Source organism: Ailuropoda melanoleuca, chromosome 15, assembly GCF_002007445.2.
Source record: "Ailuropoda melanoleuca isolate Jingjing chromosome 15, ASM200744v2, whole genome shotgun sequence".
Lineage (NCBI taxonomy): Eukaryota > Metazoa > Chordata > Mammalia > Carnivora > Ursidae > Ailuropoda > Ailuropoda melanoleuca.
The window spans coordinates 68,412,514-68,425,949 of NC_048232.1; the positions used below are offsets into that span (position 1 = coordinate 68,412,514).

The 13,436-nt window shown below is 40.4% G+C and overlaps 1 protein-coding gene across 14 annotated transcripts in view; it reads right to left on the reverse strand.

Moving 5' to 3' along the window:
• ANKS1B (ankyrin repeat and sterile alpha motif domain containing 1B) overlaps positions 1 to 13,436 on the reverse strand; it is a 1,024,648-nt gene that overhangs the window by 39,363 nt on the left and 971,849 nt on the right. For all 14 annotated transcript variants that reach the window (XM_034644189.1, XM_034644186.1, XM_034644187.1 and 11 more), the window contains 2 exons: positions 12,449 to 12,577; positions 10,507 to 10,578 (listed from right to left, as the gene is read on the reverse strand). In XM_034644189.1, the coding sequence (XP_034500080.1) occupies positions 10,507 to 10,578; positions 12,449 to 12,577 (201 nt within the window). The remainder of the gene's footprint in view (positions 1 to 10,506; positions 10,579 to 12,448; positions 12,578 to 13,436) is intronic.

The window sequence follows — 13,436 nt, forward strand, 5'->3', positions numbered from 1 at the left end:
CAATACCATCTCTTGTCTTTTCCTTTTAAAATTATAAATTATGAGCTTTTAGGAATCTTTGTATCAAGTCGGAAATGGCCTTTGATGCTTTTATTTTATCCTTATAGCGTGGCCTGAAAAGAAACAGTTTCTCATTTTCTAATGCAGAATCAACAGCAGGAGAATATCCTTTTGAGACTGCAGTGATGGTCTGGTCTCAGAGCACGACTTTTGTTAAGTGTGAGGGAGAGCAAAGAGGTTTGCGACAGGGAGCACTTCAGTTGTGAGCTGTAATGTTGCGTTTGAGGCTGGAGTGATGTTTAGTCTCCTAATGAGAATCATTTGTGCCCCGTAACCAGTACAGAGAGGGAACAGAGTGAAGCTGTCCATGGGGGGAGGGGTGATCACCAACCCTTCCTTCTTACAATACTCTGCTCATTTCCAGTGTATTTTAAACACAGACTGGGAAATAGATCTCCGGACCATCTACTGCCATCCAACTTATATTTTTAACCCACACACGGCTACCCTGAGAATGCTTTCTAGTTAGATATTCAAGTGCTTTGAGTCATAGCTATTAATTTTGCCATATAATATTTTCTTTAGTTCGTTTCAAAGCTTAATTATTGTATTCAGTTTCAGCAAGTAAATTAAAATAGGATCAATTATGTTTGGTAGCCCTAAGTGACTTTCAAACGACTTAAAAAATGCACAAAAACTAGTAATGTTGCAGAGATTATAAGAGGTAGGGCGCAGACCACAGATCAGCCATTTGAAATGCACTTTTGCCCTTTGGAACTCAGTTTCAATGTTACTTTCTGGGAAAGCCCTGTGTGGCCCCCAGCCTGACACGATGGCTGTCTCTTGCTCCCCAGGCCTGCCCTGGGAACCTCTGCTACTCTCCCTTGAGGTTCACTGCCCTGGTCTTGGGGTTGTTTGTTTCCCTCACTCTTCAGGGGGTTCCTGGAAGATGGCCCGCACCTTTCTTGATTTGTTTCTTGTCTCCCTCATAATGACTAGTATATATGATCTTAGGTTGAACCCTATGACATGGCCATTTTTATGGATCAAAAAAATGGCTGAGTATCAGCAATTTCATAGGGTTCAATCTAACAGCTGCTAAAGTCCATGATTATTAAGTGAACGAGCAAATGAATTAATGTATGGTAACAAGCACAAAGCCAGCTTTATAAGAAAGAACCACAGTACCAGCCTCTCAACGCACGAAGAGCTCAGCAAACTTTTCAGAGAGCCCTGGTGCCCGGAGCCAGGCATGAAGGCCCTGGAAGAACTTGGAGGACCACAAATATGATTAGAGATATGCCCAGAGATTCCTATGGGATGGGAAAGCTTCACAGACCTCTGTGATTTGTCAGCCTCAAGGAGAGAAGGGCTAGGTGCTCATTTTTGTAATAGGAAACCGGTTCAAATTGCAAGCATGGAGAAGGAATGACTTCTTGAGAGGGCAGGAGGATTATTACAGGAAGCTGGGAAGTTTTTCCCTCTGGACGTCTTTAAAAATAGTTTGGACTTTCATTTGTCACTAATGACTTAGGGGTAAGTCTCATTTGGCTGGGGAATGAGGCTAAATGACCTCTCAAGGGCTTTTCTGGTCATGAGAACTCGACACGAGGGCTGGGTGAATACAGAGCCTCGCTCAGACCACGTGACAAGAGCAGACGGTGGGCAGGCGGCCACTCAAACGACTCCTCGGGCACCAGACACGGCTATTGCACTGGCAAGAGTAACTCACACGCCCTGGCTGAATCTAGCATAGCACACGGCGATGCCCTCCATCTCTACTCCTCTGGCCCCGGCTGGTTTCCAGGTGCCATGGCGGAATGATTCTACCAGGGCAGCCTGTCCACACAGCAGACCTAACAGGGATGCCCAGTGGACCAAGGCAATGGTTCTCAAACTTTTTTGAGCATTTGAATCCTGTGGAAGGCTTGTTAAATAACAGATCATTGGGCTCCAACACCTAGAGTTTCTGATTGATTCAGTAAGTGCTATGAACTGAATGGGATCTCCCAAACTTATGTTGAATCCTAATGTCCAATGTATTAGTAGGTGGGGCCTTTGGGAGGTGCTTGGATTGTGAGAAGAGAGCTCTGAACGGCGTTAGTGGGCTTCTAAGAGAGGCCTCTTCTACCGTGAGAGGGCACAGTGAAGATGACTGTCAATGAGCCAAGAAGAGGGCTGTCACCTGACACCAAATCTACCACTGCCTTGACCTTGAGATTTCCCAGCCTTCAGAACCACAAGAAATGAATTTCTCCCTGTAATCTGGTAGTTTTATCACAGCAGCCTGAGCAAACTAAGACAGCAGGTGAGGTAGCACCAAAGATTCTGCATTTATAACAAATTTCCAGATGCTGCTGCTACCACCGTTTGAGAACTTCTGCTCTAAAAATACAGTTGATTTTTGATTGAAAGTCCCTGTCAGAGCTGTTCTCCACGATGCATGTAAACTCAGTTGTACTGCATCCTACATTAATTCAGAGAGCAGTTAATTTATCAAAACACACTATCCTCCACTTGACAAGTGATTTCCAAAAATCCTTAGTTAGCACTTAGTTACAGCTCTTGGTCTTCAGAGAAAATAACAAGAGCTATTTAATCTTCCATAGCTTCTCAGGGGCTGTGAAAGTATAAAACATTCTTCACATAAAATAAAGAGTTCAGGTCATAAAGATAGATTCCGGAGTTACATCTAGAATAGACGTTGATCAGACAGAGCTGATAAGCCCAGGGGTCACGCTGAAGATGTATGGTTTCTCATGAAAGTCTCCCTGTCCTCCCTCAACTAGGAGCACATCCAAGGTATTAAGTACATACCCTTGAGAGATGTGACAAGCAAACATCAACACATTTTTGTGCACTGCTTCTGGGAGTGTAAACTGGAACACATTTTTTGGAAGGCAGTTTGGCAATACTTACCCAGAGTTTCAAGATATGTATACTTTTGACCTAGCCCTTCTACTTTTAGTAGAAATAATCAGACCAGCTGCACAAGATTTGGGTATGGGGATGTTGCCCACAGTACTGGTTATAATCTGAAAAGATTCAAAATGACCTAATGACCAATAAGGGGAACTGGTTAAGTAAGTTTGGTTCAGTTATGGATTGGAATATTGTTCAACCACTATGAGTAATACTGAAGATGAATATATATCGGAATAAACATATTTTAGAATATATTGTTATGTTAAAAATAGATTAGAAAACAGAAAACAGTAGGCACTGAATATTTCTATTTCTTTGTAGGAAAAGGGCGCCTATGAATGCGTGAAAAATCATCCTGGAGGCTTCCATATGAAACAGGTGTTAACAGAGAGGTGTTTACCATGTCTGTGTGACAAAATTACAGCTGCTTTTATTTCTTCTTTCCCTAGCTCTATTTTAAAACCGGATAACAATGAATGTGTACTGCTTCTTCAATAATAAAATGTAAAATTTTTAAAATGTATAATCTTTGGGTTAAAAAGCTAATTGTAAACATGTGAAAAACACACCAATTTGTTTAATCCATCACATATAAATACAACTGCAGAGTGTGTGTGTGTGTGTGTGTGTGTGTGTGTGTGTGTGGGGTCACCTTGAATTTATGAAGGGACCCACCGCTAAGCTCCTTACTCCAGAAAGCACTGTGTTACAGCGAAGAGGAGCACAGAAGGGCACGTTTGGATTCCTGTCTTGGCTCCACTGTGTGTCAAGGCATTTATCCTCTATGTCTTAGTTATTTCATCTGTAAAATGGGTATGTTAATACAGCATCTACTTTGGAGAGCTGTAAGGATTACGTAATTCAGTGCCTAGCATGTAGTGAGTACCAATAGATTCTAGCTGTTACTCTTATTCTGAGGATGGATGCTTTCACTTAGCTGCTTTCCAAAGTCTGGCATCCCACTAGCAAAAGAGAGAAGTAAAATTGAGATCGGAGAGCATAACGGACTCCTCTTGGGGCTGCATGCTACCACAGCAGTGACACGTGGCTTCAGGAGTGAAGGTTCAGCGGAGCCACACATCTGGACTGAGGACAATGGACTCAATACGTTTAGAAAGAGAGCTTAAGACAAAGCGGGAATTAAAGACAGAGTGGCCCATCACATCTTCTCGTGCCGTGGAGTAGTGAGGGTGTCACACGGGAAAAGAACCAGTAACAAGAGCAACAGAAACAAACAAAGAAAAAACGAAGAACACGTGGGTATGAAGACGACATGGGATGAAAGGATTGGGACTGCTGAGTCCTCCTTTGGGAGGACCTCCAGGAAAACAGTCACAAAGCAAAAGTACATGTATGCGTGAGCAAAGCTCGGCCTCAGGCAGTTAGAAATGCTGTTTCTTTGCGTGTATGGTCATCTTAACATACGCTCACATCTGTGGGCTTAGACCTGTCCTGACCTGGCTCGTGTAGTACTTGGGAGGGAGCAAAAGAAGAAATATTTGGTTCTTCCCTGAAACTTGGGCAAATGGAGACTTGTAAAAAAAACAGTTTTTACAAGGTTTTTTTCCCCAGCCTGGTTCCTAAGTAATAGTCTCTGAAAGCATTCCTGGGAACGAAAATTCCTCATAGACAGGAGTTGTAGAAGGAACTAAACACGGCTTTAGACAAGAGGGAATTAAAGACAGAGGAGGCCCACGATATCTTTCAGTGATGTGACGTACTGAGGGTGTTATAGGAGTCTCTTCTAAGGTCAAAGAGGCTTCTTAACATTTCCATCTAATTCTAAAATGTTTTTTCAAGCTTTCCAATCCGTTCTCCAACATTAATTTGTTTCCTTACAAGCACAGAAAAAAGACAGCCTTCACACTTCAACCAAGGCACAATTATTTGGAAATCTGTATATCTGAAAATTCAACTTTAGAATTGCCTCTAGATTGAAAGTTTAAAAATGAGACAAGTGAAGGCGAACAGATTCAACGAGAAACCTGAACTCTGGTATCTGAACTGTCTAAGCCTTTTGGGAAATAAAGATTCCCAAACCTTAATTTGCCCGATCTGCTTATCCCTGACTTAAAAATAACATTAAAATACTTCCTATCTTGCATTGATTGTAGTTGAAAACAGATATTTTTCCTTTATGTTAAGAGAAATTTCCTTGAGCATAGACACCTGTGAACAATACTGATCATCAACTATGGGATTAGAGAAAGTCAGATTTCACAGAGTATTAAATTGAATATAATGGCCCGCCTCATACAGTAGCACAGGTTTCATAATGGTATATCTAATTAGGGAAGTGACTGACTACTGTGTATTAGTGATAATTGTCCCTGAGGCAAAATTCAGGGCTGGGGGGTGGGGTATGTGTAAGTCTGGGGAGGCAAAGAGGAACAGAACCTCATCTGGCCCTTCACCAATTACAGTATGTCTTAGAATATTTCAAGTGGGAGTTATTTACACCAAAGAGAACACCAAAAGGCCTTTATTGGTTTGTAAAGTTCAGTCCTGTGGACACATTATTTAAAAGAGGCAAGCTAACTCCCAATTGATTGAGGAACAAGTTACCCTCCCAAAAGACAAAACTGCAAAATTACATTTACCATCGTATCTATGGTTTCCCATCGTTTTCTCTCCCTATCGGCGATGGCCTTTAAAAACTGGAAATACACGTACAGGATGCCTAAGTTTTTGAATACTCTCTTACATGTTTGTGAAGATAGAAAACCAGGGAAATGACTGGGACACTGGTATTTTAGTTGAGGGAAAACAAATGAAATAATCCAAAGCAAGTCCACCCATCAACTTGTTTTTCGAACGTCTGGAGGAAGAGGCCAATGCGATTTTGAGGTTCTACTGAACTCACTCTCTACTACGGGCATTATTTTACTGAACCATCAAAACCACATTGAAAGGTAGCTATGCTACGGCAGGCCCTGGGGATCCAATATACACTGTTCCTGCCCACTAAGGGGCATGGGGCATGAGAAACGAGGCGCTTGTCCAGTGTGACATGAGGGGTGACAGAAGGAAGGTTCTGTGTTCAATGGGGAACACGTTTGGGGGCATCGTATTCAGGATCTTGGAGCGAATACTTCCCCTCAGCAGTCCTTTCAAAAATGAAGACTCTCTGAGCACAGAGTTAGCTGGAAAACTCAGCATAAAGTTGAGTAACATAAAAGGCAGCACTAAAGGAGTATGCTTAGATTAAACAGACATCTCTTACGACTCCTCACACATCAGTAATATATGTTTTTAGATTTTAACTAGAAATGTCTGTAAATCTGTTGCAGTAAAGGAAATAAGCAACCGTGTTGTCCTACTGAAGAACGAAATAATTCACAGAACTCAATCTTCCTAAAAGTGTGCCTCCGTATCAAGGCATAGCTAATCTCTTAGGCTTTTATTGTAGAAAACTCTGAATGATAAGACAAAAATTGCAATTTTGCTTACAGAAATTATCAGGGTTTAATGCAATTTCCTATTGATTCTTCTTCACAAAACACAATTCAGGAGATAATTTTAAGAGGGTATGGATTCAGGGGGAAAAGAATCTTAAGACAAAAACCTGCATACGAATGTTTATAGCAGCTCTATTCATAAACGCAAAACCTAGAGACAACCAAGGGGGCCTTCAATAGGTAAATGGATAAACTGTGGTACATCCATACGAGGGAATATTACTCAGCGATTAAAAAGAAACAGCTGTCAATCCACAAAAGACATAGAAGAAGGAAGCTTAAAAGCATATGGCTAAATGAAAGAACCCAGTCTGGAAAGGGTACACATACTGTATGATCCCAGCTATATGAGGGGCTGGAAAAGGAAAAGCTATAGAGACAGTAAAAAGATCAGTGGTTGTCAGGGGCTGCAGGAGCAGAGGAGAGGAGATGAAAAGGTGGAGCAGAAGGGATGTTTAGGGCCTGAAACGATTCTTTGTGATACTGTGAGATACAGGACACTATGCATTTGTCAAAACCCAAAACACTATATAACACAAAGAATGAACTCTAATGTAAACTACAGACTCTAGTTAATAACATAACAATACTGGTTCATAATTGTGACAAAGGTCCCACACCAATGCAAATGTTACTAATAAGGGGAACTGTGACGGTGGTGGTGGTGGAGGGAGTATATATTCAAGAACTCTGCTTTATGCTCAATTTTTCTGTTAGCCGAAAACTGTTCTAAAGAGTCAAGTCTATTAGAAAAACCATAAGACAGGTCGAAGAGGGAAAAGGCTGGCTAACCTGAACAGAGACAGAAGTGATTCCATATTGTAGAATGATGTGAATTACTATCATCTCCCACACCTTAGTTTATGGTGGTCTATTTTTGATTGAAATAATATGTATCTAATTAAACACCAGGACATCAGTGTAGAATTATCTTTGCTTCAGAACTGGAGGGGACCTTAGAGATGAATAAATAGGTTTAGCCAAACTTAGAAATTAACCTGATTGTGACTACCAAACACTCCAAATGTTTCTGAAGAGGGAAAAATGTGTCTGGTGTGTGCGGGGGCAAAGTACATGTGTTCAAGTAAGTACTGTGGAAAACTGTACTTGCTTAGGGTGCAGTAAAAACACTCCCGAAATTTTTATGTAGGTTAACAGATTGGAATGTACCCCAAATTACTACATATGTCTATACCTAAATGGTTTAATTTGGCTAATTTTACAGAGTCTTTGAGGGTTCTTAAAGCTCTTTCTTTATCCATAGAAATGATCCACATTTTCAACTATTTTAAGACTCATGACAATAAATGTTCCACTGGCTCATTAGAGGGGGGGGTACAGCCTAGGATTTGGAGTTTGGTGATAAAGGTTAATCACCCCAGTTCAAACCCTGATTGCCCTGCTTGCTGGCCAGGTAATCTTGGGTAAGTTACCTTTCGTTGGCTTTGGTTCCCCCGTATGAAAAGTGGGGACAATGGCAATACTTACCCTGTGATTAAATGAAAGAGCGCACATGATCACATGCGCAAGGCCTGCTATACGGCCTACACTACGGAAATATCTCTCAGAATAAAGAACCATACTGATTTACTTCTTAGTGGGAAAGAAATGTTAATTTCAACTAAAACGCATACGGTGAATTGAAAAGATCTCCTCCCCGCCCCCCCCCCGCCCCCGAAAGAGTAAACCAGGTCAAGTTTTTATCTGTGGTACTTAGGCCTAAGGATATTACTATGTATCAACTTTTAAGATCATCTGTGTCCTACAGTATTTCCCCTGGGTGGACTTGATGATTCCGGCACTTTGGGCTGCAAGGCCACCGTACTGAAAACAGAGAAAACAGCAACTTGAGGTTCAAACCGAAAATTAACTGCAAGTTGAGATCCACACCATTTTCAGTTGGTGAGAGTTCTAATTCACAACACGATAGTCTTGGATAACAGCAAGCCTGTGCTTCTAGTTAGGAAAGGCCCTAGCGAACCCAGTGAGTGCAACCGCAGCTACTGTACCCAAGACTGATATTTATTTAATCAGGATGGGAAATAAGAGTTGGTGATATTCTAAGAAGCAATAAAGTTCCTATTCTCATGTAAACGACCCCAAGTAAACATGGGCAGCAAACCAGATAAACTTGCCCCAAAGAACAGAACGGCTTCTAAACAGACGGCCTTTACAGTTTCATTGTAAGCAACAGACAAGTATTTAACTAAATTATTCTCCACCGACATTATTAAAATGGCTTTCCTGTTGTTATCAGAATGGAATTTCAGATCCACTTAATTTCAAGAAATTGACTGAAATTCAAATCACAAATCTGGTTTTAAATGGTGCTCTGTACTCTATGCACTACTTATGCTGATTACAGCACTGAAGTAGCTGGACGCAGATAAGGGAGTTAATAGTATTAAATCAGAGATGCCAAATTAATTTCTTAGACGTGTTCATAAATAGCTCTAAAAATTATTACGAGGCTTGACGATTGAAAAATGTTCCCATTTTCTTATTGTTCATTGGTGACATAATTTAGATCAGATATACATTTAGAATACAAGATTCCCGGAATTACAAAACCACGAACGAGGACCCCTAAGGGGCATCTAGTCCAATGTCCTCATTTTCTAAGTAAGAAAAATGAGGCCCGGGAGAAGCAGGAGAGCATAGTGGTTAAACGCTTGGGCTCTGGAGTCAGACAGACCTGCGTTCCAGTTCCACATTGGCAAGTTCCTCACTATGTGACTTTGGGAAAGTTTTTTAACCTCTCCAAGCCTCAGTCTCTTCAAGTGTAGAATGGGGATAAGGATGGCACTAAGTTCTAGGTGGGATTAAATGGGATAAACTTGCAAAGCATTCAGCTCAGCACAGAAGACTGATACATTCTAACTACTCAGTAAATATTAGCATTTACTATAATGATGACTAAGACTGACTTTCAAGGCAATGTAAGCAGCAACAAAACCAGAACACAGAGTTCCTGACCCCATCACAGCTTTTTTCCCTCTAAATACAGTACCTGGGTTAAAAGATTCAATGGCACTGACAATATAACTCTATCCAAATAGAAGGATAACTAATTTCAGTCTTTCTTGCTATTGAACTGATCTGAATATTAAATCAGCGATCGCATTTGGAGGTCTCAATTTCATGAAGATTCACACATACTTGGCTTCCATGAGCAATCAATATTACATATTTGCCTTCGTAATTGTTTTAGTTTAATTTTTAAATATTTCCCACCCGACACTGCTCATGTAAAATAAAACAACATATGTTGGCCACAAATAAGAGTTAGGGTTCACTTGCTAACAATCTTAAATTTGAGTCTGGTTAGTTGCTATATGGAATGAGTCTACTATTCTTAACCTGTACTGTCAGGTATGGCTATAGCCTCTGTACATCTGCTATGGAGGAAGCAAGGGTGAGGGACACATTAAAAAAAAACAAAATACAGTGGATGTACAGGAGTAAGACTCGGTTTGGCTAACAGAGACGCCTAGGAATCCAGTGGCCACGGATCACAGACATTTACAACTGCCATTTTTGTCAACATTTAGTGCCCTTACGTGATTTACTCAGAGTTGAATGTTTTCTTCTTATACTAAAACAAAACAAAACAAAACAAAACAACAAAAACCCACATCAAAAAACAAAACAAAACAAAAAAACCCAGAATTGAGAAGCCTCATAAAGAATGTTAGCTTTATATAATAGGCTCTCAATACTTGAGCATTTGATAATTTTTTAGTTAGTTGGTGGTCTTTACGGCAAATATTCTCAGACTCGGAGGTAGGTGCTTAAAGCGTTTTCTTGCAAGGAACTAAAGATCGTTTTTCTCTTAATCTGGAGAATGACCAGTGTACATACAATTAACTTTAAATCTTTAAAAATAAGAGTAACTGCAACACGGCATAAATACATCAACACGTCCAGCAGACAGCGACTCCCACTACACGAGATAAAGCTCAAGCACAAACACGAACAAAGTCCAAACACCTTTTTACGTAGCGGCATGTGATTCAGCAGACCAGCACATGAAGAAAATAGTCATTTGAAAAGTGGCAATTTGTAACCATACCCGGTATTTAGTATTTCAGTGACTAGAAATAAAATTCTTTGGCAAACTTACCCGCATTTTTGCACAGGCATCTTGGGTTGATTCTGTCCCTCTGAGCTCTTTTATCAGCATAGAACCTAAATACTAAAATACAGAACAATTCAATGATTTATGGAAAAGAGAGTTTAAATATGAGTTGCAATTTAAAACCAAACTGTGGAAGTCCTACTGGCTGGGTTTCCTGGCTGAAAGTTGTTGAATAACTTTTAAAAAACTAACAGTTACGAATCCTAACAAACAAATGCTTTTAGAGAGAGAATTAACTACAGTTCTGAGAGCCGTAAATTGCTCTTTATAATAAAACTGCAGCATTTTCTAAAGATGCCATCTTTCAAATCATATTTAACTGCAAAATGGGGGCATCTAAAAATGTTTCCCCCCCCTTTTTTTGAGGCAGCAATGTCTGCAAAAATAAATCACGCTACTCTGTGTAATTACAGGGTTGTATGAGACAGCTGAGAAACTAAGCGACATGCACCCCATTTGGGCTGAGTTGGCTGCGTAGGTAATTAACATTAGGCGGCTCTCAGGCGGAGATGCAGTTTGGGGTCTTTTCATTCACAGCTGTGGGCCCAGGGGTTGATCCACCTGAGAATGGGATGGGCACGAGATAGGAGCCTGCAGGGAGGGGGAATGGCATTTCGGTTGTTCCAGAAGGGAGAGAGCCTAGTTTCTGGTGCAAACTGACACTGGCGGGGGTGGGGGTGGGGGCACTGAATGGGGTAGGAGAGATGAGAACGTCTCTTCCCAAGAATTACCAATCACTTTGCTGTTAGGTGATCTGACCCAACACCGCCCTGGTACAAAACGTCACTCACGCTCCAAGTTCTGGCTGGGGCAGGGAGGAGCAAAGAGTTTGTAGCAAAATATCTGCTTTGCCTTTCCATCAATTGACTCCTCTTCAACTTTTTGAAGCTTCAATAGGGTTTCTTTCTTTTGTCATTTTTTTTCCCTCCCTAATCTCCTTCCAAAAAAAAAAAAAGAAAAGAAAAAGAAAAGAAAAAGAAAGAGCTCTGTCTTTTTTTTTTATGCGAATTAAAATAATTTTTTTCCTGATATGACTGAAGGAACCCTGGTACGCTCCAAAACCAAGGCTGGGACTCGGGCGCGCAGACCAGGAAATGCCCGACACGCAAAGGGGCGTGCACTTAGGGGCGTGGGGGCAGATGGCGTGGTTACTGGCCCAAGGAAAGGCGTGTTTCGAAAGGCTCAGGCGTTGGTTTGGCGTTAGAGCTTGGCAGGAAGGAGGCATTTCGGTTCCACAGTTTTGGGGAGATTACTGCTGAAAAAATCCGTATAGATAACAAAATGAAAAAAAGGCTGAAATTGCTATGCGACAACCAGAATGCCCGCGTCTTAATCAAATTAAGGAAAATGATCTCGGAGAAACCCTTGCCTTTTCAGTTATTGGGGAAGTTTGTCCTAATTGAAACATTTCTCTTTAAAAGAGGTGGTTTTACTTTTCCGGCTGTAGTCATGACAACCACCTGTCCCCAAACCTTTGGTATTTTTTCAACATTTGTTCGTATTACTCGTGATTCTCAGCCAAGCCTGATCCCTCTCCTATTAGAAAAAAGTACCCAGTAACACAATCCTAATGAAAAAAACCTGGTAGTAGACCCAGTGTTTTGAGATCACTCGTGAGTGTTGTCTATCTGTGCTATACTTATATTCATTTCCATTTTAAGATTGTGCTTTATCACATTTCATTTAAAATATACAACTGTATAAGAAGGCAAAATAGACCTTAAACACACAAGATCAAAAGGGATTATAAAACTCTATTTTTTTGGACTTTCTCTGTACAGAAAAGGTTACTTTAAGAAAAAGGAGAGAACACTTTTAGAGCTTCGGTGATGGACATTTTGGTATATTTTCAATATAAAAGTAAATAAGCCAGAAATACACCCTCTATCCCCACTGGTACCCAAATACTGAATTTATAGTAACTTACAAAAGCTTTGTAATCACACGATTGGAAGATGAGCTTTTCTGGGTGATGTTGCCAGTATTGTACTGGAGTTGAGGCCGTGGCTTCATTTGGAGGTCGCAAGGTAATGGAAGGTTCTCCCCAGTCTCCTGTCTGAAAATCACATTTATTCTAGAGGTAATATGGGAAGTCGGCAAAGTTCATTCCCTATTGCTAGCCTGACTTCATTTTACACACGTGGGCTGGAATGGGCAATGCTTTTGGGTGTATTATATGTATATAAATACTTCTATTTATTACGGTTTTATATGTGTGGTAGCATATTTCCCAAAGCTGAGTTAATTTCTGAGGCGTGAAAAGAGTTATTCCATTTTTACACCCTAAGCTAAGTGAATTTTAAATGAAACATGGAAATATTCATAAATGATGCACTAATTCATAATTTTCTGTTACAACAGAAAAAGAATATACGACCTTTGAAAGAATTTTCTGGTTTTAAGCTTGGTTATTTGAACTTTTTAGTCTGAATTGCTTTTACATTCAGAATATACAGTTCCATGAATTTCAGTTTCCAAATATGACATGTACGATGCACTTGGGATGATTTTAGATCTCTGGAGAAAAGGCAGTATAAGTGTGATTCTAAACAAAATTTTAGAAGAAAAATGTACGAATGGATGGCTAGTTTCCCTCATCTGAATTCACTTGTATTGATAAAATGCCACTGTGACAGTCTTGATGTATTCAGCTACCTTTCTCAGAAAACCTAGAGCACAAGTGAATAATAAACATTTAAGTGCCAAGTTTGGTCATACGTGCATATGCATGTACTTGAGGGTCTTAATTCACAAATATAAGCATGTGCATATTTGATGGCATATCATATAATGCATATACCCGCTAAGAAGACACCCCTTTGTTCCATCCATCATTTTCCATGAGGTTAGCCTCGACTAGTTTTATCACTATAATGGCTTACTATGATCATCTATAAAGCCAAAGGCTGGTGTTG